Source organism: Zea mays, chromosome 8 (genome assembly GCF_902167145.1).
Source record: "Zea mays cultivar B73 chromosome 8, Zm-B73-REFERENCE-NAM-5.0, whole genome shotgun sequence".
NCBI classification, from domain to species: domain Eukaryota; kingdom Viridiplantae; phylum Streptophyta; class Magnoliopsida; order Poales; family Poaceae; genus Zea; species Zea mays.
Genome location: NC_050103.1, coordinates 124,669,661 through 124,696,793, shown reverse-complemented (window position 1 = coordinate 124,696,793; position 27,133 = coordinate 124,669,661). Strand labels below are relative to the sequence as shown.

At 47.6% G+C, this 27,133-nt stretch overlaps 1 protein-coding gene across 1 annotated transcript; it reads right to left on the bottom strand.

Annotated features, from left to right (window-relative positions):
* Nucleotides 1–17,849: 17,849 nt before the first annotated feature.
* On the bottom strand, nt 17,850–20,434 carry LOC100280297 (uncharacterized). Its single transcript, NM_001153224.1, is given in 3 exon segments — nt 17,850–18,832; nt 18,936–19,846; nt 19,978–20,434. Coding segments are annotated over 3 exon segments (1,902 nt in total). The 5' UTR covers nt 20,310–20,434; the 3' UTR covers nt 17,850–18,173.
* Between the last annotated feature and the right edge of the window lie 6,699 nt (nt 20,435–27,133).

Here is a 27,133-nt window from a genome sequence, read left to right as displayed (position 1 = left end):
CTGTCTCCCTTCTTCCACGCCTGCAATTTTGTGTTTGGTCCAAATTCAGAGTTCTATCCATAGAGTTTTGGTTACTGATCATTATGCTACTAGAAGAAAAAGTAACCCAATAATTGGGCGGCAGAGGTCTGAATTTTCAGACTAGAAATAGTAACCAGAAGAAACTGAACTTCAGTGTTGGTGCTCAGTGGAGATTTGGCGACAACTGCTACTTTCCTGTGCCCCTATCCTACGTGGTGTCCATGCAATAGAAGTGTGGAACATGTAACCTTGTACTTCTTTGTGAGGTTCCCATTTAACCCAGAAACTCCACCTCTTTTTAGCTGCTTGTCATGGTGAGATATGGCACAAAACTGCACTTCCTATGTCATAGTTGATTCCCTGATCATCTCACCGTGTCACACCATTCTCACGCACCTAGTTTAAGTTGTCAACCTCCCAGAAACTGAAGCGTGCTAAAGCAGTCGTGCGTGCAGTTCAGACTCAGCTAGCTAGACCTACGCTGCTACTACTGCTACTACACTAGTCACTGTTGTACATCGTACTACTACTGCTACTACACGATTGTGGAATAAATTGCAGATCTGGCAGGGTGCAGTGCAGATCCGCAGTCGGCAACCTCGCTTTTGCAGAGCGCGCACAATGGCTGAACTGTACAAAAACCCATCTCACCATTCCCACGCACCTAGTTTAAGAATAATTGAGTACCGACGAAAATAAGTCATTAATTTATATTAGTCATCTTGTCGTGTTGTGATTAGTTTAACTGTTGATTGCTTTAATTCAAATTCATATTTGTCTCCGAGATATTTTTTAATGTTTAGAGTTTAGTTTTAATCGTTAACCGTAGCGAACCGTATGCGTCACCCGTTCGGGAACAGCGGACGTCACATTGGCTTGTGAGGTTCGCCGTTCCGGAATTGTCCACGTATTTTGGACAGCCTGAGAGTGTAGGCCGATGCTTGTGATTTGTGACATGTGTCTTACGATTGATGCGGAATTTCGGTTGTGTAACCCAGTTGTTCTCCAACACACCATGTTCAGGCGTGTGCTTGGAGAGCAGCGGGGTTATGCTGCCGAAATTTCGTGGCAATCGTAGGCTACACGTCACAAATCACAAGCATCGGCCTACACTCTTGGGTGAGTTTAGGGCCTTTACCTAATAGGGAGTTCACCTAAGCCACGGACGATCGTTGATGTTCTTTGTCTTTTGTTTAGCCTTTGAAATGGACGGTGATCGGAGGGTGATGTATGACGGGTGGAGAAAGGATGGGGCACATTCAAATGAATGGATGGGTGTAACAAAGGCTTTTCTTGAGCACGCTTTCAAAGATGCAACTGGTCGTCTAGTGAAGTGTCCTTGCAATCGCTGCGAGAACAAGTGGCCTCAGAAGAAGGAAGAAATGGAGAAACACCTTTGCAAAAGTGGGTTTATGCCGAACTACCTTGTATGGTACCGGCATGGAGAGTCTATTAGACACGTTGACACGGTGGTGGAACTTGATGACGATCATGATAGGATGGACGACATGTTGCATGATCTTGGTAGGGATGTTGAAATGAACGCTGAGGAGCCGGGGCAGCTTCCACGCGATGCTCAGGAATTCTTCCGGCTACTCGCCGCGGGAGAAGAGAGACTGCACGAGCACACTCAGATGTCAGTTCTTGGGACTCTCACAAGACTAATGGCGATAAAGTCGAAGCACAACATTTCAAACAGTGCTTACAATGACATTGTCCAACTGATGGGCGAGGTTCTCCCGGAGAATCATAAGTTGCCAAAGAATATGTACTTCGCAAAGAAGATGTTGGCTGGTCTTGGGATGACATATGAGAAGATCGACATGTGTCCCAACAGTTGCATGCTATTCTTTGAGGAGGATGACAAGCTGGACCGTTGTAAGCATTGTGAAGCTTCTAGATATGTCGAGGTGACAAATGATGAGGGTGAATTGGTAGTTACGAAGGTCGCAGCTAAGCAACTTCGTCGGTTGCCCATCATTCCTCGGCTTTCAAGGTTGTTCCTCAACAAGGAAATAGCTCTGCATATGACGTGGCCAAAGAATGGTGTACGTCTTGTCACTGATCCGGACATAATGGTCCATCCGTCGGATGGTGATGCGTGGAAGGCATTTGACGAGTTTGATCCCGAATTTGCAAACGACCCTAGAAGTGTACGACTTGGTCTATCGATGGACGGATTCACACCTTTCAATACCAGTGCAAGCCCTTACTCGTGTTGGCCTGTCTTCATTGTGCCATATAATCTTCCTCCTGAGTTGGTCAATAAAGAAGAGTTCATGTTCCTTGCACTAGTCATCCCAGGCCCCGAGCATCCAGGGCCAAAGCTGAATATGTTTGTTCGCCCTTTAATTGAAGAGCTGAAACAATTGTGGAGAGGTGTGAAGGCTTATGACAGCCATACTGAAAAGGAGTTTACCATGCGCGCTGCTTATTTGTGGTCACTGCATGATCTGCTGGCGTATGGAGATTGGTCTGGATGGTGTGTTCATGGTCGGTTGTGCTGTCCCATATGTATGAATGATACGGATGCATTCAGATTGAAGCATGGTGGGAAAGTGTCATTCTTTGATGCTCATCGACGTTGGACTCCATTCAAGCATGATTTCAGGAATTTGCTTACTGCATTAAGAAGTGGAGCCAAAATCAAAAATGGGCCACCAAAGAGGCAAACTGCACCACAGATAATGGCATAGCATGCTTGTCTGAAGCAAGGAGAAAATGATAGGTTCCAAGGCTACGGGGAGGACCACAACTGGACCCATATTTCATCAATATGGGAGCTTCCGTATGCAAAAGCCTTGATCATGCCGCACAACATAGACTTGATGCACCAAGAGCGTAACGTTGTTGAAAGCATCATAAGCACATGTTTCGATGTGACTGATAAAATGAAAGATAATATGAAGGCAAGAAAAGACATGGCTGAAATTTGTAAGAGACTGATGCTCGAGTTGAAAGTAAGCGATAAAGGGCATGAGAGTAGGCCGCGAGCTGATTACTGCCTCAAGCCAGATGAAAGGAAAGAAATATTTAAGTGGTTGAAGAATCTGAAATTTCTAGATCGATATGCGGCAAATCTGAAACGGACAGTCAATCTGAAGACCGGTAAATTGATCGGTTTGAAAAGCCATGACTACCATATTATTATGGAGAGGCTGATGCCCGTGATGTTTCGAGGCTATTTTAAGGATGAGCTTTGGAGCATATTTGCAGAGCTGAGTTACTTCTATAGGGAAGTATGCGCAAAGACAGTATCGAAGAGGTTGATGCAGAAATTTGAGAAAGAAATTCCAATTCTTATTTGTAAATTTGAAAAGGTTTTCCCGCCAGGATTCTTCAATGTGATGCAACATCTAATTGTGCATTTGCCTTGGGAAGCTTTGGTAGGCGGACCAGTGCAATTCAGGTGGATGTATCCTATAGAAAGGGCGTTGAAAAAGCTCAGGGCGTCTGTTCGCAACAAGGCTAGAGTCGAAGGGTGTATTGCGGAGGCTTTTGCCCTTAAGGAGATATCTCAATTCTCAACCAGGTATTTCGCTCGAGCCAACAATGTGTTTGCTCCTTCAGTGCGACTTCATGTCGAAAATGAATCGCCCCAAAGCACCCTTCAAATTTTTGCGAATCCAGGTAAAACAGTTGGAAAAGGGAGTGTACGTCACATTGAAGGATCAGATTTGAACACGCTAATGCTATATATGTATAGCAATATTGACAGCACACAGGAGGCGTTCGAGTAAGTTTTCCTCATAGTTACGTCCATTTTCTCATCTCATAATTTCTATAGTGTGTAATCTCCATGTTTCTAATATGTCCAGCATGTTTGATGAAGAATGTTGGAAATCTACTAGTAAACCTACGGCCATCCAATTAGAAAATCTTCGACGTGATGGGTTGAAAGGTGGACCAAACTTCGTGCAGTGGTTTCGTAATTATGTTAGTAATTGTCATTCTCTCATTGTCCATACTTAATCTTTGAATTTTGGACTTGGAAGATATAATGCATATACTAATTCCTTGTATAGGTTTCCAAAAACTCTGTGCACCCAAACTTACAGCAAATGGCACATACCTCTGTGTCCGTCCAGAACTATACTCGCTATGATGTAAATGGATATCGCTTCCGAACCGCGAAATTGGAGAAGAGTCGACCATTGGCAGCCACCACCAATAGTGGTGTGTTGGCAAGTTCATATGTTGACGATGACAAAGTAGTGGACTATTACGGTGTTCTTCAAAACATTGTAGAGTTGATTTTCGATGGCCCCAAAGAACTTAAAGTCGTGTTTTTCGAGTGCGACTGGTTTGATGCTCATAGTGGGACTCGTGTCGACAAGTATGGTAATGTCGAGGTGAAGCATAGCTCTAGGATTCCGAGCAGTATGAGCGATGTTGTCCTTGCAAATCAGGCAAAATAGGTGTACTACCTGCCATATCCTCACCCAAGCCTTAGGGCTTGGTGGGTTGCAATCAAAGTCAACCCACAAGTCGTCGCTCCAGAGAGTGCTGACTACGTGAGTACGAGCAGGGACAACGATGATATTGTTTTTCAACCAGAAGCGGCGTCGAATCAAGACATAGCTCACCGATTCCATGTGACCAATGGAGAAGGCCTTGAAAATCTCTGTTGCAATTCAAGCGATTTAATTGAAGAACCTAGGTCAAAGCGCAAACGACATGTCGTCGTTAGAAGATAAGTAAGGATCCAACGAAATCAAGAGCATATGAATAAACAACGAGCCGAAGAAGCATCATCGGATGCGGATGACTTTTGATTAGTATGTTTCTTTTAGTTAATCAATTAAGCTATGTATTCCAATTTTCACATTATTAATTTTCATATTATTTGTTTCATATACTGTGGTTTGACATTAATTTATCTACAGTTGAACATGTTCAAGCATAGGAGATCGAGGAGGAGTGGGGGCAGCGCGGCCAGCGAGGACAGCTCGGGCAGTGGGCTTTTTCAGGGCACCTCACAGAGCCGACAGAGGCAGCAACAACTTCTCGACTGTCTAGACGAAGTGCAGGGTGAGGAGGGTGAGCAGGAGGCTCCTCAGCAGGATGCTCATGTGCAGGGTGACGAGGGTGAGCAGGATGAGGAGGGTGAGCAGGATGAGGAGGTTGATCCTATGGGGGCAGGCAGCGCGGGCGACGCGTCAGATGGTTCTACGTCCTTCAGGTATTATTATGCATATTAGTTTAATTGATATTAGTTTTTAATCATTTCATCATATTGAATTTACTTGTATACTTAGGTATAAAAAGAGCAATGCGCTTGGTCCGAGACCTGCCGAGAGGAGGCTCATCCGTCCGCATGGAGAATGGTGGGGCTTATTTCTGTTGTGTTAATTTTTTAATGTGAACGTGATTGCACTGGTTTACTTGTTTTTATTAATGTTTGTAGGTCATGGGAAAACTTGAATTGGGACGGTACAGGCAGACGTCCCAAGGTGAACGCAGTGTTGGGTAGCCTCTGTCGCTTCTACTACCCTGGCATGGTGGAGCTCAATGGCGAGAGGTTCGCGGCTATGCAGTGGGCCGACTGGGGTCTAAAGGACTATGTCCAGCCAGGGGAGCCAGGGGAAAGCAGTAGCGGAGGGGGAAGTTCGGAACAAAAACGAAGGACTTGTCAGGTGGCTGTGTGGGACGAGTTCTGGGTGAGTTTACTTTCGTATATAAGCAATTCACTGAATTATTGCTTCTCCTAATCTTACTTTAACTTAACTTCTCCACTGATATGTAGGGGAGGTTCCAATTGCCGAATGAGATCGAGGAGGATCAGGCTCAGTGGGCACGTGTGAAGAGGCACTTTCGGAAGTGCGCTGATAAGGTAATCAAGGATGCCATGTACAATGCTCGCATCGCGGCCATCAACTACTACTACAAGAAGATAAAGGGGAAGAAAATGAGCAAAGCATTAGGGGCCAATGAGATCTACCTCACAGAGGAGCAGTACCTGGAGAGCGTTGTGGATTGGCTGGCGAAGGACATGGAAGCCTGAAGGTGGTTGGCTAAGAGATGGGCGTCGCCAGAGTGGATTGCAGAGTCCCAGAAGCACCGTACCAACCGTGGCACTGAAGGACCAGGGCACAGGTACGGCGTCGATGGACACCTTGGTACCGCACGCCGCATGGTAAGTATATAAATCAAACTTGTATGTTACATCTATGAAAATTCTATGGTTTAACTCTTCTTTTTCATGCAGGAAGCTGAAAGTGGAGTTGCTCCAAGTTTTATGGAGGTTTACGTCCGTGGTCACCGTGGCCCTGATCCGGCAAACCCTGATGTGCTATGCAGCAAGGCGGCAAGGGAGAAAATGGTAAACAAGTTTGTATTTACGAATTAAATTGCATGTTTTGTGTCTAACTCCAACTCTAACTTTCTTTGCAGAATGCATATGGGGAGGAAATTACTCAACGCCATGGGCCTGACTTTGACTGGATGCATTCAGACTTAGATGCCTCAGCGTTGTACCACAGTGGTGGGGGTAGAAAGCATGGCAGGTGAGGTGTTTGTGTTTGATTCGACGATTTCATTAACAAGAATGTGTCCACTTAATGGCTCAACTATGTGTATCATGCAGGTTTGCCTTTGGCACCGGCGTTGTGGAGTATAACATGACAATAGGTCAAGGGAAGGCATCGTCTTCGGGAGGGAGTTCTCGCTCCTCCAGGTCTGCTCGAGAGGCTCAGCTGGAGGAGGAGACTCGGGCAGCACAGGAGCAGGCTTGAGCAGCACAGGAGCAGGCTCGAGCAGCGCAGGAGCAGGTTGGACAGCTGACGCAATATATGGCTTCTTATTTTCAGGTAATTCGTCTATCTCATCACGTGTCGTCATTGAATTCAAAGTATAATGCTGCGATTCTAACGTTGCATCCATTTGCAGGAAATGACTACTCGACACGGCCCTGATATGAACTTGCCCGCTTTTAGCCCTCCCCAGGTAACACTATCTGAACACTTCAATTCCATAGCAACTCTTTTTTTATTATCAAAAATGGCTCGCAGGCACAAGGATGGGGACAGTGGCCAGGACAAGCTCCAGCGTCGCAGCCACAGTGGACCGGTGTTGGGTGGACGCAGGCACCTCCAGGCACTTGGACGCCTCCACCACCCCAAGGATCGCAGCCAGTCCCGGGATGGGTGCCACCGGTCTCCCAGCCACCGGCGGGCTCTCAGCCATTTCAAGCGTGGATGGCACCGCCACCGACGGGGTGGGTGCCACCACCTCTGGGGTGGCCAGCACAACAGTACCCATGGATGCATGCACAGCCTCCTCATCACCATGGATCACAGGTGACGTTCCATGTTTAGTTTTATGCAAATATTGACCAAACACAACAATGTATAGGTATAGGGATAGCAAAACACAACCTTATTTGAATGATTGATGAATTGCAGGGTTCAGCGTCACATGCTCATGGATCGGAGGGTGCTGTCAACGTCCAAGGTTCTGGAGGGAGTGGCCACCTTCCTGGTGGCGGAGGAGGGAGTGGCCAAAACTCCCACAGCCCGCCGGAGTGAGTAGTGAGTAGTGAGTGTGTTTTGTGAATTATGTATTTGAATGGACAATGGACTTATGGACTCTGGACTTATTTGAATGGACTATGGACTATGGACTATTTATGTATATGTGAATGTGTTTTGTGAATTGTGTATTTTGCTTGTGAATCTGTATATGTGAATTGTGATATTGTGTATTTTGCTGTGAATTAATAAAAGGTGCAGAAAAATCTGTTTTGGGGGGTACCATCAATTTTCGTCGGCCTCGGTGGTGGTCGACGAAAATACGTGCCCAGGATATTTTCGTCGGCCACCAACGGGGCCGACGAAAATCAGGTTCCTATTTTCGTCGGCCACCGAGGCCGACGAAAATAGTCAGCCGATCAACTACTTTCGTCGGCCTTGGGAAAGCCGACGAAAATAGGTCTTTTTCGTCGGTACCGACGGAAATAGTTGCCTATTTTCGTCGAACTTATTTTCGGCGGCTATTTTCGTCGGTTTAGGCTTATTTTCGTGGGTTTTTGGCCCACGAAAATTTAGGCGTTTCCTATAGTGGTTCAAATCTGACTTTTCCGAAGAAATTCAAATAAATGAACTAAATCTACTACCTATTAAAAACTCTGTTATAATTGTCCCAAAATGGTATATGTAGGTCTACATAGTGTAGGAACACACCACAAAAAGTTTGGTAAGGGAAAAGAAAAAATAGAAATATGATTTACCGAGTGTCTATAGGTGACACTCGGTAAAGACCTTCTTTGTCGAGTGTCTAACGTGGGACACTCGGCAGAGATCCTAAATACATACTTTGCCGAGTGCCTGTCAGTAGACACTCGGCAAAGACTATTTTTAAATTAAAAAAATCCTTTGTTGAGTGCCCGCGATTTGGCACTTGGCAAAAAAGGAAACAATAACGTCCGCGCGGCCCCTCTCCTCTTCTCTCACTCACTCACTCTACTGTCGTCGCCGCTCCTTGCCGTAGCCCGCCCCTAGCTCGTCGCGCTCGCCCCTCGCCGCCGTGGCCGCGCCCGCCCGCACGCCGCGCCCTCCCCCGCGGCCACACCCGCCGCCGCGTCCTCGTCCGGCCGTCGCGCCCCTCTCCCACGCCCTCGCCCGCCCGCCGCCCCGACACCGCCGCTCCGTGCCACCACCGCACCTGCACACCTCCGCACCCCGACACCGCCGCGCACCCACACCGCCGCTGAGAGCCACGCCCAGGCCTCAACCGTTGTCCCCACGCCTCGCCCTCAACCGCCGTCGCGCCCGGCACCACGCCGCGCTTGGTAATGTGATTGATAATTCTCTATATATGTGAGCATGTTATTGATAATGTGATGAATAGTTAGAGTTAAATTATCTTTATGCATTGTGTGGATAACCTTTTTTCTAGTAGATTAATAAAAGAATGCCGAACTCTAAAACATGCATATTACAAGAATAGAATAGAAGCATATATATATATATATATATATATATATATATATATATATATATATATATATATATATATATATATATATATATATATATATATATATATATATATATATGAATTATGCCGTTGAATTATGTGTGGATGTCTCATGGATTGGATATATATATATATATATATATATATATATGATTGCTGGCCATCATGCCGTTGAATTATGTGTGTATGTCGGCCATCGTGCTGATAGTTTTATTTGCAGGATTTTGAAACCTCCTCGTGCAGGGGAGGTGCTGCCGAAATTTTCTGCTAGGCTTCTGTTAGAGTATGGAGGACCGTGAGTGGATGTACACGGGCCGTAGAGGAAGGAACAATGTCACCACTGAATGGATTAGAAAGACCGATGATTTCGTAGAACGAGCATATGGCAAAGCTGCTAAAGGAGCGAGTCTAGTCCCATGCCCATGCAGCAAATGTGCCAACCGGAAAAGAAAACCAAAGAAGGCCATGGTAGAACATATTTGGAAGAATGGATTTACGTCGGGCTATACTCGGTGGATCTTTCATGGTGAAGCGCATCGTACGAGAGAGGAGGTGCTGAGACAACGTGTCGAGGATTATGACGCGGATGCGGGGGTAGCGGATATGTTGAACGACTATGAGGAGGCACAATACACAGGAGGATGTATGGATGACGAGCCAGAGATGATTGCAAAGGCGTTCTACGACATGTTTGACGCGGCACAGAAGCCCCTTCACGGCCAGACAAAGGTTTCTCAACTAGATGTCATTGGGCGTGTAATGGCGTTCAAGTCGCAGTACAGCATGAGTAGAGACGCATTCGATGGCTTGTTGACAGTTATTGGGAGCCTGCTTCCAGATGATCACGTTCTGCCAAAGAGCATGTACGAGGCACAGAAACTCCTTCGTGCACTGAAGATGACGTATGAGCAGATTCATGCTTGTCTGAAGGGCTGTGTGCTATTTAGAAAAGAATACGCGGAGGCAAAGTACTGTCCCAAGTGTAAATCGTCTAGGTTCATGGAGGTAGACTCTGGTGATGGACAGAAGAGGCAGCTCGACATCCCCTTGACAATCCTATGACACCTTCCGTTCATACCGAGGATCTAACGCCTGTACATGATAGAGGAATCCGCGAAACAGATGACATGGCACAAAAATGGAAAACGATACAATCCTGACAAGATGGTGCACGCATCCGATGGTGAAGCATGGAAACACTTTGATGACATTCACCGTGATAAAGCCGAAGAGGCTCGTAATGTACGTGTTGCGTTGGCCACAGATGGGTTCAATCCCTATGGAATGAGCGCTGCCCCGTACACATGTTGGCCCGTGTTTGTTATCCCAATCAATCTCCCCCCTGGTGTGTGCTTTCAAAGGCAGAATATATTCGTGTCATTGATAATTCCCGGACACCTGGGGAATAAAATGGGCATGTACATGGAGCCTTTGATCGATGAATTGGTACGTGCCTGGGAGGAAGGGGTATGGACGTATGACCGAGGTATGAAGACAAACTTCAGAATGTATGTTTGGTACTAGTACTCCATGAATGACTTACTGGCGTATGGGCTATTCTACGCCTGGTGTGTTCACGGTAAATTCCCATGCCCAGTTTGCAAGGAAGCTCTCAGGTTCATTTGGTTGAAAAAGGATGGCAAATATTCGTCCTTCGATAAACATCGACAATTTCTCCCTCCTGACCATCCATTCCGCTTAGACATCAAGAACTTTATGAAAGGTGTCGTAGTGATAGACCGCCCACCTGCAATGATGACTGGTGCCGAAATTTGTCAACAGATAGATGGGCTCATGGCCAATACAAAAGGTGGTTTTGTGGGATATGGTGAGTAGCATATGTGGACACATAAGTCTGGCTTGACTCGGCTCCCCTATTATGACGACCTGCTCCTTCCACACAACATTGACGTGATGCACAATGAAAAAAATGTTGCTGAGGCACTATGGGCAACAATTATGGACATTCCTGATAAGTCAAAGGATAACGTAAAGGCAAGAGTGGATCTGGCAGTGTTATGTGATAGACCAAACCTAGAGATGAAGCCGCCAAGTGGCGGAAAGACGTGGAGAAGGCTTAAGGCCGATTTCGTCCTAAGTAGGGCCCAGAGGAAGGAAGTACTTCAGTGGATCAAGATGTTGATGTTCCCTGATGGGTATGCAGCTAACCTGAGTAGGGGGGTGAACTTATCTACTATGTGAGTCCTAGGGATGAAGAGTCATGACTTCCACATATGGATTGAACGGATTCTTCCTGCGATGGTTCGAGGCTATGTCCCTGAGCATGTCTGGCTAGCGTTTTTAGAGTTGAGCTATTTCTTCCGTCAGCTTTGTGCAAAAGAGTTATCTCGGACCGTGGTTGCAGACTTGGAAAGATTGGCACCCGTGTTACTATGTAAGCTTGAGAAGATATTTCCACCCGGCTTCTTCAATCCAATGCAACATTTGATTCTTCATCTCCCCTATGAGGCACAAATGGGGGGCGTGCAGGGACGTTGGTGCTATCCAATCAAGAGATGTCTAAAGACTATTCGAAAGAAATGTAGAAATAAATGCAAAATCGAGGCTTCCATTGCAGAGGCATACATTCTAGAGGAGGTGTCAAACTTCACAACAACTTATTATGGTGAAAAATTGTCGAGCGTGCATAATCCACCCCTCGTTACAATGATGGCGACAATGAATCTAACCTTAGCATAATTCCCGGACACCTGGGGAATAAAATGGGCATGTACATGGAGCCTTTGATCGATGAATTGGTACGTGCCTGGGAGGAAGGGGTATGGACGTATGACCGAGGTACGAAGACAAACTTCAGAATGTATGTTTGGTACCAGTACTCCATGCATGACTTACCGGCGTATGGGCTATTCTACGCCTGGTGTGTTCACGGTAAATTCCCATGCCAACTTTGCAAGGAAGCTCTCAGGTTCATTTGGTTGAAAAAGGATGGCAAATATTCGTCCTTCGATAAACATCGACAATTTCTCCCTCCTGACCACCCATTCCGCCTATACATCAAGAACTTTATGAAAGGTGTCGTAGTGATAGACCGCCCACCTGCAATGATGACTGGTGCCGAAATTCGTCAACAAATAGATGGGCTCGTGGCCAATACAGAAGGTGGTTTTGTGGGATATGGTGAGTAGCATATGTGGACACATAAGTCTGGCTTAACTCGGCTCCCCTATTATGATGACCTGCTCCTTCCACACAACATTGACGTGATGCACAATGAAAAGAATGTTGATGAGGCACTGTGGGCAACAATTATGGACATTCCTGATAAGTCAAAGGATAACGTAAAGGCAAGAGTGGATCTGGCAGTGTTATGTGATAGACCAAACCTAGAGATGAAGCCGCCAAGTGGCGAAAATACGTGGAGAAGGCCTAATGCCGATTTCGTCCTAAGCAGGGCCCAGAGGAAGGAAGTACTTCAGTGGATCAAGATGTTGATGTTCCCTGATGGGTATGTAGCTAACCTGAGTAGGGGGGTGAACTTATCTACTATGCGAGTCCTAGGGATGAAGAGTCATGACTTCCACATATGGGTTGAACAGATTCTTCCTCCGATGGTTCGAGGCTATGTCTCTAAGCATGTCTGGCTAGCGTTTTCAGAGTTGAGCTATTTCTTTCGTCAGCTTTGTGCAAAAGAGTTATCTTGGACCGTGGTTGCAGACTTGGAAAGATTGGCACTCGTGTTACTGTGTAAGCTTGAGAAGATATTTCCACTCGGCTTCTTCAATCCAATGCAGCATTTGATTCTTCATCTCCCCTATGAGGCACGAATGGGGGGACCCGTGCAGGGACGTTGGTGCTATCCAATCGAGAGATGTCTAAAGACTATTCGAAAGAAATGTAGAAATAAATGCAAAATCGAGGCTTCCATTGCAGAGGCATACATTCTAGAGGAGGTGTCAAACTTCACAACAACTTCTTATGGTGAAAAACTGTCGAGCGTGCATAATCCACCCCCTCGTTACAATGATGGCGACAATGAATCGAACCTTAGCATATTTCGAGGCCAACTCGGAAGCGCAAGTGGATCGACCACCAAGACCCTGACACATGAAGAGTGGCGGCATATCATGCTATATGTATTGACCAACCTCGAAGAGGTGACGCTATACATGGAACAATTTCTACATGAATTCTGGCGTCGATCAAGGGACCCCACTCCACAGGAATATGACACTCTTCTTAGAAAGGGTGCGAGAAATGGGTTGTCCGATTTCATTTCCTGGTTCAAACGTAAGGTACGTGCTTAGTTTGTAAAAGAGATACGTCTTTGAACTCAATTTAGCGTCTTTTAACTTGCGAATACTTGCAGGGCCAAAGAGATCCGTCTATGAGTGCCGAGTTGAGACAAGTAGCCAACGACTTTGCTTATAGGGTCAAGAAATATTCTGGGTATGACATCAATGGATACCATTTTCGCACAACAAACTACGACAAAAGTCGGCCCAATCGGAAAACAACATGTTCTGGAGTCTTTACGCCCGACCTTGACGATATCGATTATTTTGGACGAATCGAAGAAATATATGAGCTCATTTTTTATGGTTCCAAACCTCTTACTCCAGTGATATTCAAATGTCATTGGTTTGACCCTCAAGTGATGATATGGACACATTCTAATCTTGGGATAGTCAAAATTTGACAAGATTCCACCTTACCAGGAGACGATGTCTATATCATGGCCCAACAGGCCACACAAGTGTATTATCTCCCATATGTGTGCCAAACGAAAGAACATCTTAAGGGTTGGGATGTTGTGTAAAAGTTATCGCCGCACGGGAGGTTACCTGTTCCTAACGATGAAGATTACAACTTAGACCCGGACACATATGATGGAGAGTTCTTCCAAGAAGATGGGCTAGAAGGGCGATTTGAGATAGACTTAACCGAAGCTATCAGAATGGACGTAGATATTGAAATGGTTGTTGATGAGGAGGATGATGAGGTGCAAAATGATAATGACTTAGTAATCCTTGAAGGCAACGGCATTAATGATGAACTTGCGTCTTCCGATGGTGTTGAGATTGAAATGGTTGATAGTGATGATGAGAGTTATGATCCGGCTAACCCCGACACATATGAAGATTATTTTTAATCGATGTAATGCTATATGACTTTTTATTTCACACCTGTTTTTAAATACATCTTTTTATATGTGCTTATTTGTTTACTCTTAATTGCAAGTTTTTAGACAAATATGGTGGGCGGTTGGTTGAGGAGGAGGGGGAGGAGGAGCAGGACGACGGACGAGGCAGAGCAGGACGAGGCACAGCAGGCGACGCAGCAGGACGACCTTGTTCAGAAGCAGGCGGCGCAGCAGGACGACGACAACCAGCAGCAGGACAACAACGAAGCTCAGCAGACCGCCTCAGGTTCTGGCGCCTCAGGTTCGAGGAGCATCTACCTGCGAGGCCCCGCGAGTCTGCCTCAGCGTCCCATACTTTGGGACAGGCGGCCGCTGATTCGGCTGGATGGGGAGAGGCATGTAACTTTATGTTCTTCATTCTTGTTCAAAATCATAATATAAACTAATACTTTTTATTTATCACTTGGACAGGTCTTGGACGGTTGTGGATTATGCTGGGGGTCATCCTCGCCTCCCCAATGGCATCCTCGGCCTGCTGTGCAGGGAACACTTCCTTGGACTGGTTGAGTACGCTGGAGTGACGGGCCCAGCCTACACCTTCGACCACTACGCCGTCGCCCCCGATGCAGTAGACCGGGACAGCCGGGAATTCAATAACAAGGCGGAGCGGGTGAAGCAAGAGATGTGGGTAAGTCTTAGTATAATGTAAAATATGTTGCATTCGTTGCAAATTCTTGAAATAATGTACGATACATCGTTTTTGTATGGAGGATTTCTTCAGATGCGAGGCTGGATACAAGGCTAGGGCGGATGTGGTGGCCACCACGAGCTGTAAGAAGCTCGTCGTGGACATGCACTATGAGGCCCTAATCTAGGCCATCGTCAGCTACCACGGCTCCATCCTTGGGAAGAGGGTGACCAAGCAGCAAGCCCGAACCATGTCGTTGACCAGGGACCAGTACCTGCAGGTAAAGTCATGCATGTTTGGTACCAGTACTCCATGCATGAATTTTATTTTATCTTATGTTATGCACTTTACGTGTTTACTTTGTAGATGATTCCACATTGATGCGTCGCACATCCTCTGTGCTGGGAGCAGATGGTGGATAGGTGGTGTTCGGCTGAGTGGGACGAGGCGCACAACGCTAGCCGGGAACGACGTATGATGATGCAAGGTCCCTCCCACCACCAAGGCAGCCGAAGCCTGGGCCAATATGTAGAAGCACGGGTACACCCTCTTTTTTATTTAGGTATATAGCACTGGATTAGATATTATTTCTAACTATCTCGTTGGTTTTCTTGCAGTCGGCATCACATGGTGGCCGACCTTGCTCCACCTTCTCGGCCTATGCTATGGCCCATAAGGGCAAGGCGACATACGACATCACCTACAACCCAGATGACGGGCCCGAGGCCTACACCAACACCGCCGTCTACAGCCGCCTTCATGACTACACCGCCATGGCGCAGGAGGTCCATGGCCCAGAATATGATCCGAGCACTGAGCCGATCGACCCCAATGTGCTCATGAGGGTCGGAGGAGGCAAGAGACATGGGCGGTACTGGATTGCCGACGGGGCAATCGACTCGTCCTCCACTCCCACTCTGTCTCAGGTGAGAGCAAGGAGCACGGGCTCGAGTCCAGCCATACGACCTCGGCACGACAGCTCACATCATCGCATACAGCAACTCGAGGTTAGTGCTTCTATAACTCGTCCTTCCTTGAGTTATATACCTTCTCTTTGAGTTACTATAACGTTGGCTTGTAATATTACAGACCCAACTAGAAGAAGAGGAGAGGGAATGTCAAGAGATGGAGGCAAGGATAATGGTGGAGCGGGCGACGGCTGATCAGAGGATGGCGGAGATGTTCCAGTACATGCAGAGCCTTGACGCCGCATAGGGTTTCGCTCCGCCACCTCCATTGTTCCCTGCAGTTGACCCTGCTCTGTTCCATACTCCTATGAGTATCAAAATTGTAGTTACATGTTGGTAATGCATCTGGTATAACACATGCAATCTCTTCTCTGTGCAGGGCCAATCTGGGGCGGCATCTGGTATAACACATGTTGGTAATGCATCTGGTATAACACATGCTCTGTTCCATACAACCCTCATGAAGGGTTCAGCCCATCGCAGCACCAGTCCAACCACCCACCTCCATGAGAGTTATGTATTTAGTGTTTCGAACACAAAACTTATGTTGAATACTTGTCAGAGCTTGTGAACTTGTGTTGATACTTCTGAACTTCTGTTAATACTGTTTGTGTTGAAAACCTCTCAACTTATGTCAGAATTTGTGTTAATACTGTTTCTGTTGGCTATATATTTCTGTGATGATCTGTGATGTATATATGTGATATCTGTGAAATATCTTTTGTTTGGATGGATGGAATAGGGAAAACAAATAAAAAAGGTGTGTACTGGTCACTTTGCCGAGTGTAACACTCGGCAAAGCACCTCTTTGCCGAGTGTCAGAATCATAGCACTCGGCAAAGAACCAAGACCTGGGCACCGGTATAGGTTCTTTGCCGAGTGTAATGGCTCTGGCACTCGGCAAAGAAGCACGCTTTGCCGAGTGCCATACCAAGCACTCGACAAAGTACCTGCCATGGGGACCCCTCTGGCGGATTCTTTGCCAAGTGCTGTTAGGCAGACACTCGGCAAAGGTAACTCCTTTGCCGAGTGTCACCTGGGACACTCGGCAAAGACGCCGTCTCCGTCACCCAACGCCATAACAGCTGCTTTTCTTTGTCGAGTGCCCGAGAAAAAGTACTCGGCAAAGAAGGCTTTGCCGATGCACTGTGTGCCGAGCCCTCTTTGCCGAGTGCGACACTCGACAAAGACTTTGCCGAGTGTTTTTAAGGCCAGGCACTCGACAAAGCCAGCGATTCCGGTTGTGAGTGCTGAATCTGACCAAAAAAATATTGTTGGGTCTTTGAAATCAACTTTATTGTATGTTACAATATTTTTGAACTTGCGGTGTCTACTAAAGGACTCCGGTAAACCCCTAGATTCGCCCCTGAAACGAGCCCTAAGTCAACTAGGAACTGTCCTTGTTTCACAAACTCTATGCTAAAAGGGTTACCTATAAACATGATTAGCGTTAGCGTCATAATCCATATATACAAACTAGTAATTAGTATGTATATATATATTTGTACAAACCTTGGGAGGCTAGGGCCAGGCCACGCCTTCCCCTCGTACAAATTCTTGGTCTCAACATGTAACTTCACTGAGGTCTAGTTTGGAAACCCCATTTTCCCACGAGTTTTTCATTTTTCAAAGGAAAATTAGTTTATTTTTATTTGGAAAATTAGAAATCCCATAGAAAAATTGGGCTGCCAAACTAGCTCTGAGAGAAGGAAGGGTGACGGATCAGGATTGACTCTGATGAACGCTGAATTATGGGTCTTAGCCTCGTAGGGCAATATAAAAATATGACGTGCCTCCTGCCCTCCTCTAGTACAGTACTTAACAGGCGATTAAGCTTATGGAGTATCATATAGACGCGCCTGCAGATCACAGGAGGATCGAACCCATGCATGCCGCTCGAGTGACCATGCATTTTCCATGCTCCAGATTGCGGGTGTACGTGTTCCACGCACAGCAGACAGCACCCTCAATGCAAGGAATTAATTAACCTCTATCTACCCTGCAAACTACTCCATGTACGGTCTCTTAGCCATGTCTGGAGGAGATAAGCTCAGAGCAGCAATCAACGTCTAAACACAACATGCCAAAATCTGTCAAAAAAACAAAAGGGCCACTCACTACTACGTACTCCAACTTTATTACAAAACCACATAAAAGAAAATAAAAAGAAACAAAAGCTAGCTCACATGATATCACGACGCGTACAATACTTAATAAGCTACCACACACCCGATGATTACCCAGCTAGATAATCATTCGATCGTAGCCATGCATGCATACATGCACACGGATAGATCAGCTATCACAATCGATCGACCACAAGATCGAGTCTCTCTCTCCCACGAACAACAACGACGGTTCCGGAATTAGCCAGCTAATTAATTAAAGTTCACTAGTATATCTCGACGGACGACGATCAGGCGACGACCGCCCCTCCTCCATTATTGCTGCCGGCGGCGGCGGCGGGCTTCTTGGCGGCGGCGTCGCTGCTCCACTGCTTACCGCCGCCGGGGCTCCACTTGGGGCACTTGGGGCTCACGTAGCTGGCCTGCACCCGCCCGTCCAGCAGCTCCACCACGGGGCCCGGGTGCACGCACCGCGGCACCTTGTACTGGTTGATGGAGGCGCCGCGGGCGAGCGCGTAGTCCATGAGCCTGTCGAACGTGCCGTCCGACACCACCCGGATCTCCAGCGGCCCGATGGAGCGGTCGGCGGCGCGGCCCTGCCGGTACACGCTGTTCAGGGCCTCCTCCACGGCCAGGCAGCAGTCCTCGAACACCGACGCCGGCACCGGCACCGGCACGTCCCCCGCGCGGAGCCGCAGCTCCCAGAACAGCACGTAGTGGCCCGGGATGGTCCCCGCGTCCGCGTAGCTCGTGTACTCCACCAGCGACGCGCCGAACGGCGCCAGGTGCTGCACCGCGCCGCTCACCGCCGCGTGAAGCTCCGCCTCGTCGGTCTTGTCGGAGTCGATGCTCAGCACCACGTTCTTCCGCCGCAGGAACTTGAACATGGGCGCCTGGTTCTTGAACCCGGCCACGCGCAGCACGTCGCCCACGCGGTAGCGGTACAGACCTGCAGTTGCACGGCGTGCGTGCGTGTACGTTCGTTAGCTAGCTAGCTAGTGTCACTGACTCATCAGCTAGCAGCTGTTCCATTTCATCACCCGCACCCGCACCTGAGTAGGTGGTGACGACGAGCTCGTACTCGTGCCCGAGCTTGACGTCGACGAGGTCCACGAGGTCGCGATGGTCGGGATCGGCGTCGTCGGTGCCGCCGGGGCCGGGCTGTGGCAAGGGCAGGAACTCGAAGTAGCACATTGTGGGGATGAGGGTGTACGCGACCTCGCTGGGCTTGCACATGGGGTTGAGGTTGATGCCGAAGTAGCTCTCGGAGGACGCGTACATGGTGCAGGTGAGCGGCAGCCCGCCGCCGTAGAACTCGAGCGTGGGGATGTACTGCGCCATGGCGCCGGTGACGATGACGTCGATGTACTTGGTGCCGGGCCACACCCTCCGGATGATCCCCTGCCACGACGGCCTGGCGCACTCGGCCTCGACGGCGTCGGCGAGCGCCGGGTCGGCGCGGAGCACCCGCGCCACGGCGGCGCGCACGGAGCGGTCGGTCACCTCGGCACCGAGCGCGCCCCTGCGGAGGTCCCGGCACAGGCGCTGCCAGTGCTTCTCCAGGAAGCGGATGGCGCGGAGGAAGCCCGACGCGAAGACGGCGCCCACGCGGAGCACGTCGGCGCGGTGCACCAGGCCGCACAGCAGCTGCGCGTACATGCTCTGGTACGCGTCCACGCAGAGGACGGCCTCGTCGGGGCTGGTGTGCACGGTGTAGGGGTCGTGCGGGCGCTCCAGGAAGTGGCGGCTCCGGTAGAAGCTCGTCAGCACGGGGCGCGCCGGGTGGCCGCCCGGCGTGCGCGACTCCGCCTTCACGAAGTAGAGGTACATGCACCTGCCCCTGTCCAGCCCCGGCACGGCCTGGCTCATCACCGGCATCAGCAGGCTGTACAGCAGCGACCGCCGGTCCATCTCGTCGGCTATCGCCGGCATCAGCTTGCGCTCCCCTCCGGACGTGCCGGAGCTGCCACCATCATCGCACGTACGGGTACGGCCATTATTACTATCACTCTTCACGCGCGCGTGCGACGTCGACATGCACATACACACACTACAGACCTCCTCACACGGCACGGGGCAGGCAGGCTGGCTCACCTGGTGAGGAACTCGCGGATGGGCTTGCCGGAGAGGATGGGCGACGTGTCCCCGTTGGCGATGCGCAGCACGTCGGGCAGGATGTCCTCGTAGGTGACGAGCGGCGCGGCGCGGCGGAACGCCTCCACGGCGCCCGGCGCGGCGCCCGAGACGCCCAGCCGCCGCAGGTACTCCGCCGGCGCGTTCTGCGCCAGGATCTCCGACAGGACGCGGCGCTGCACCTGGGCCGCCCCCGCCGTCACGCGCTCGATGTACTCGAGCAGGTCGCGGTGAGTCGCGGGCGGCGCCGCCGCCGCCGTGTCTCGCATTGTGACGACCGGCGCCTCCGGCATGCCTATGGTGCTGTGTCTTGTAGCTACTAACTACCTCGTAAGCTCTCCTCGATTCCCTCTCGCCGTGTAGAGTGCTGCCAGGTGATTAGTGGCTCAAGGCTGGCAAGTGCGATCTGGAGCTCGCGTGTGTTCTTGTGTGACAGGAGCGAGGTGTGGGTGCGCGATATTTATAGATGGGCAGCGGCAGGGCCGGGGGCTCGGGCTCGTCGTCTCTGCTCCGTGCTGCCGCTGTTCGTGTCTCGTAGCGCCTGTCCCCGTGCGTACCAAATGGAATATATATATATATATATCGCTTTGGGCCAACCCCCCCCCCCCCCCCCCCCCCCCCCCGAGATTATATTCTGGATAATGTGCATTACAGAGCGTGTGTTTGTTTCGGAAAAAGAAATCACTCACTCACTCACTCCCACGTACTGTGTGTACTGACCAAGAAGTGCTTTTAATAATTAATTATGACGACAATATGTGATGAAGCTGATGGACGTGTGTTGGTTCGACGCGCACGGAAGAAGGCGTGGTTTCTATGATGATGAGTCACGTAAATGACGTGCAGGGCCCCAACAAGTAGCGAAACCGTTCGGTTCCGGCGCGATTCAGACACACGATCTGCGTGATCTGATCTGTGTGTGATCATGAGAAGAAGAAGAAGATCGATATCGACGGAGAGTGGCAAGAACTGCCATAGACTCCATCAGAACCGGCTCTGAGGGTATGCAGGGTATGCGACTGCTCATGTCCCCAAGATCAGTAGGGTCTCTATTTATCCAGATTATGTCCAAATACATATACGTTACATCAGGGCCGTGCACACGCATATACACCCTGTACGCCCGAATAGGGCCTCCATTTTTTGGGGGCCAAATATCTCGCCCATTAGTAATACTAATTAGGTTTAGTCATTAGCATTTGTTATTTATCAATTTTGGAGATTCCGGTGGGCTGCTCGGCTGCTCTAGCACCCACTATTGGCCAGGCAACGGCATGCATCTGGCTTCTGCCTTCTACGGTCTTCGCTGCTGGCTTCTGCCTTCTACAGGCGACCAAATTTTTTGCTTTTTGACCCTCCCTCGGAAAAAAATTCACGTTTGGACCTTAGAAAATTTTAATGTCATTTTTGACCCTTTGCTCGGCGCCATAGCCTATGGCGCCGAGGTAACACAGCTTGGCGCCATAGGCTATGATGCCGAGGTACGTGTTGCGTTGGCACAAACGGATGCCGTGGCGTCGACGTGGCACCGAGCTCGGCGCCATAGATCTTGGCGCCGAGTTCACTTCTATACACAAAGCTGGTCTAGCTTAGTTGGTAAAAATAAGGCTCTTAACATTGTGGTTGTGGGTTTGAACCCTATGGTAGGTGTTTTTTAATAATACCTTTTGTCTTTGTCACTTATTTGTTTTTTTTACAGATTTTTCGTTTATGGCTCATGTTAAAGAGTGCCGAGATTTTCTTGATCGCAGGGATGCGATGCATCGGTGCTGATACAAGGTAACGGTACCGAGAGGACGGATCCTGCAAACCTCTCGCTTGGTGGGTTCAATGTCATCGATGCAGCAAAGAGGTTGCTTGAAGCTGTGTGCCCTGCGACTGTTTCTTGCAGCGACATTGTCGTCCTCGCCGCAAGAGATGCTGTTGTATTTGTAAGTAACAGTCCAACCAGATCAAACCTCTTGGCTTTTTTTTCTATGCTAATAATGTACTCAAAACTGTATGTACGCTCCAATAGCTACCTTGGTGCTGAACTTGAACATGGAACATCTCGTACAAACAATAGTACCAATCTTAACTACCTAGCTGAACATAGGCCAACACAGAATCTCGCTAATAAATGCTTAAGGGATTAAATCTCTACGCCATCAATGATTGATTGTTTCTGGCCCCACACATATATATGGTACGTTGGGAGTGTGACCAAACATCTGCATGATATAGATTGCATACTAGGATTAGCTCAGTTCTGTACACAAAGCTAGTCTAGCTTAGTTGGTAAAAATAAGGCTCTTAACCTTGTGGTTGTGGGTTTGAACCCCATGGTGGATGTTTTTTAATACCTTTTGTTTGTCACTTATTTGTTTTTTTGTACAGATTTTTCGTTTATGTCACTAATTTGTCTGTCCAAAATTATTTCTCATCTAGATTTTTTTGTTTTGTGACTGATTTGTTTATTCGTCCAGTTTTTTTGTTCGCTGACTGATTTGTTTTTGCTCGCCGGATAAAAAAATCTTGACGAATACCTTTTGTTTGTCACTTATTTGTTTTTTTTACAGATTTTTCGTTTATGTCACTAATTTGTCTGTCCAAATTTATTTCTCATCTAGATTTTTTTGTTTTTGTGACTGATTTGTTTATTCGTCCAGTTTTTTTGTTCGCTGACTGATTTGTTTTTGCTCGCCGGATAAAAAAATCTTGACGAATATTTTTTGGTTCGCTGACTGATTTGTTTTTGCTCGCCAGATAAAAAAAATCTGGACAAATAAACAAAACAGTCACAAAAACAAAAAAAATCTAGATGAGAAATAAATCTGGACGGATAAATCAGCGTCATAAACGAAAAATCAGAACAACAAAAAAAAACAAATAAGTGACAAAGACAAAAAGGTATTAAAAAAATGCTCACAGTGGGGCTTGAACCCACAACCACAAAGTTAAGAGACTTGAGTTTTACCAACTGAGCTACAGAGGTTCTATGTATAAAATAGAGCTCGGCGCCAAGATCTATGGCGCCGAGCTCGGTGCCACGTCGGCGCCACGCCGTCCGTTTGTGCCAGCGCAGCACGTATCTCGGCGCCATAGGCTACGGCGCCGAGCAAAGGGTCCAAAAATGACATTAAAATTTTCTAAGGTCCAAACGTGAATTTTTTTCCGAGGAAGGGTCAAAATGCAAAAAATTCGGTACAGGCGACTTGCTGGCTTCCGCTGCTGGCCCTGCTGCACGTGGCAGACTGCCAGCGGCCAGCGCGTTTCTAGCTTCTAGGTCGCCGTGTATTCCTCTAAAATAAAGCCATCAAATCATAAGGTAACATCCTACATATGCATTGTATATTTAATTGTCTAACTTTATTAATAAAATAAGATATTGATTATTTTATTCATCTCGTATGCATGCATATTAAATATTAATATTTCATGATCTAATTATTGGCGTTATGTCTTCTGCCAATCGATCTAGAAAATATGATTCTGGTTATCAAAAGCGTAAGAGAAAACAAAGAATAGAAGATTTAACTTAGTCTCACAAGGGAGCTATGGATATTATTATACTGTTAGTTTTTAGTGATTATGTAAAAAATGGCCTCTATTCGATAATTTTGTATAGGGCCTCGCTTTTTCCCGGCACGGCCCTGTGTTACATGTAAATCTCTATTCTCGTTTCTTTGTTGTGTCTCTCTGATTTTCTTGAATCATCTGTTCGAGGTCGTGCAACATTCTGCTTATGACGAATACTAAATATTGATTGATGCGGGAAGGTCATAAGGTGTTGTACACCTATGCCTGTCGCGTTGTTTAATTCTAGCCTACCGAAGGGACACCATGATAACCTACGTTGCTTAATCCAAGTTTAGGTTGCTGAAATTTGTTTTCAGAAAATTTTCTCTAATGTATTTAAATTTGGTTTACTGTGCATTTTAAGATTTAGGCTAGTTTGATAAATTAAAAGTAAAATACTCGCTCTCAAAGCAAATGTAGAGTTATATTACATATCTGTATAATTTTACAACTCATAAAATGTTGTAACAGTCTCCTGTCATATTATTTTTTAAAAAAATGTGTAAATCGTCAACTTCTTTTATTTTTCAAATATCATAGTTGAAAAAATAGCAAAATCAAATTTTAATATAGGACCTCCATATAGATTTTCGATTAGGGTTCCAAAAATGTCAGGACCGGCCCTGGACTCCATGCATGGATTTTGATGGGGTGGAAGTGTAACTAGCAGTCAACCAGCCCATGGTTAGGGCTTGTTCGTTTTGGTGATAATCTACATGTATTGAGTGGGATTGAGCCGGTTAAATCCATAACAAGTCAAAATCCATTTTAATCCCACCTAATACACATGTAATATCAATAACCGAACAAGACCTTAGGTGGTAGGTAGACGACGTGTCAAAGAGAGACTAGCAGCAGCACTGAAATACTGACGGCGCGCGTATATATAGAGGGAGAGATACACACATGGTATGAGTGACCAACGTATGTATACGTCGCTACTGTCAGCCTGCCCTCTGTTTCGTTTGGTGGTATAACTATGCTAACTTTTGCATGCTAAGGCACCACTACACAGTACTTTAATTGACATTTTACAGTCATTAATTGCTATGTATATGTTAAGGTGCTAATTTTTTTATTTCTGCTGCAGAAAATAAATACAAGACGAAGAATGGAAATATTTGCGTTGCTTTTCCGAAAACATGAAAAGAAGATTGCATCCGGTGCTCCTCCTAATTTGACCAATTGAATGCATTACCAGGCTATCTCCAGTCCAGCAGATCCCCTGTTATATTCTTTATTTTAAACTTCACTCTATAAATAGTGTCATCTACAGTTAAATATGATCCCCTATTTTATACTATCCACTGTAGGCGGTCTAAGTTATTTTGGTTATGTTCCTATTTATACTTGGATGCGTGGGTGATGAGTCCTACATCCTCGATACCAACATTATCACTTCCTAATCATGCCCAAACACGGGAATCATCTATTTTGTTCTATCATCGTGTAACCACGGTGTGCTTCTAGGTCTTCTCGCCCTAAGCGCGAGGTTGGTGCCTCACGCAACAAGGCTCCTCCTACCTATCAGTTGGCATCAGACATGGACTTACTCAATGAGGGTATTTCACCTGAGCTGGTGCATCAAGTGCTTTTCATGCATAAGGCTAAGATCAATCCTAACCTCTTTCACCACCCCTCGGTGAAATGATTACATCTGTTAGACAATTAGACATTATCAGTTTTAATTTAATCCAGAAAAACCAGTGTAATGTGACAACTGTTAGGATTTATGGGCTAGACCCAATTGAGAAATTCAAATAAATCTTAGGAAAATCTCAAAAGCCCATATAAGTGTATGGCTAGGGAATAGGTAGAACCAATAGCATCATATTGCTAGTTCTAGTGGAGTAGAGCTAGCTTAAATATGGAAGCCACACTCACTCACCAAGTCATGGATGAGAGGAGAGAGTGTGGAGAGCCACACGCGCGCTCGCTCGCCGGGCCGGGGCGAAGGGCGCGGGCGCACGACATGCGTGTGAATGGTCCGCCGAAATCTGGCCCCTCGCCTTGCGGGGGCGCAGCTTCCTTTTGCTGTTTGATTTTTTGGTTACTTGGCTGTTACATTTAGAATCCTAACCGATCGCTATAAAATCTAAACTGAACGCGAGATTCTCGTGGGCGGATAAGATCGGAGGTCGCGGACTCGGCCTTATAAAAGGAGTCCGGCAACCAGCATCCAAAGCATCCCAGTTTTCACTTTCGCCTCTCTTCACAGCTGAGCCGCCTTCTAGTTCTCTTCGTCCCGACCGCAGACGTGCATCTGCGATCAGGAGAGCAGGTCTCCGGAACCCTTCGCCTTCTAGATCCTGCACCAGGAGAGGGCGAATAAGGTTTTTGGAAAACGTCCTCACGCGACTGCTCGTGATCTTCTGACCTCGTCGACTCTGCTGACTTCGCTGCTTCGACGTCGTCGACCCTGCTGATTCCGGCACGCGCCATCTATCAGTATGTCTAATCAGTTCGCATCATCTAATTTGACTTTTTACTTCAGTTTTTCTGATTTAGTCATGATTTATATTCGGAAATTAATCTGGAATTTGTCTAATTATTCAACAACAACATGTATATGCATGTGTGTATATCACTACTCACATAAGCAGTAAACAACAACTAAACATGCACAAAAACGAAGAACAAAGTGTACTCTGCGGAGAGGGACCGATGCTCAAGGCACTGATGCACAAAAACAAGGCAGATGTTTCCTTTTTTTTTTGATAATTTTACTGGCACACTCTAATCATAGCAGCTGGTACGCCACTGTTTGAAGCGGCAGTTTGAGATTGTGCATTTTGGATTAAGGGCCACAATTATTTAGTTTCTCGTCCTTGTTTTGCCGCCATTCTTGGTTTGGCCACTAATGATCTTGCTAAGCCAAGGTTGCGGGGCCACTCGCTCGAGTAGCTTTATAAAAAAAAAGGCTCACCGCTTGCACAGCACAGCGGTAGTCGCCGTTCCTGTATTGCCTGGGATGGGAGTGGAGTGGAGTGGAGTGGAGTGAGGATACCGTAGTCTGTAGACGCTACAAATTCAGCGCTTTCAGCCTGCCTCCGGCTGCCCTAACAGCGGGAGGATTTTGTGTTGCGTTCAACGCGACGGCCGGTTTTGGGACTAGCCAGCCTCATCCTCTCGGATAACTTGGGAAAGCAAAGAGAAGCAGCTGTTGATCTCGATCGATCTCCTGGCGACAACGAGGTCGTAGCCATGCATCGTCTACGTACACTCCGCAGCACGTAGATTCATGGTGGTTGAAATCAGAGCAGAAGATCCGGCTGCAGAAGCGAAGGGAGGGATTATCGGAGCAGATTAGCTGATGAGGCAGGCGAGCAGATGAGCTGGAAATAAATGGATGCCGGCCGGCAGCGCGGCCCGCAGAAACGGCGGGGGACTGGGAAGGGGAGGGCCTGACCTTTGCGTGCGCTGCCGGGCCACAGGTCGGCAACAGTAGCGGTTCCCGGTGAGATCGACAGCTAGCGCGCCAGCCCCGCCGGGGGCGTTCCTCGCCTCGGGTGCGTGCACACATACACCAGCGTCCTCTTCCTCCTATACGACCGTGGAG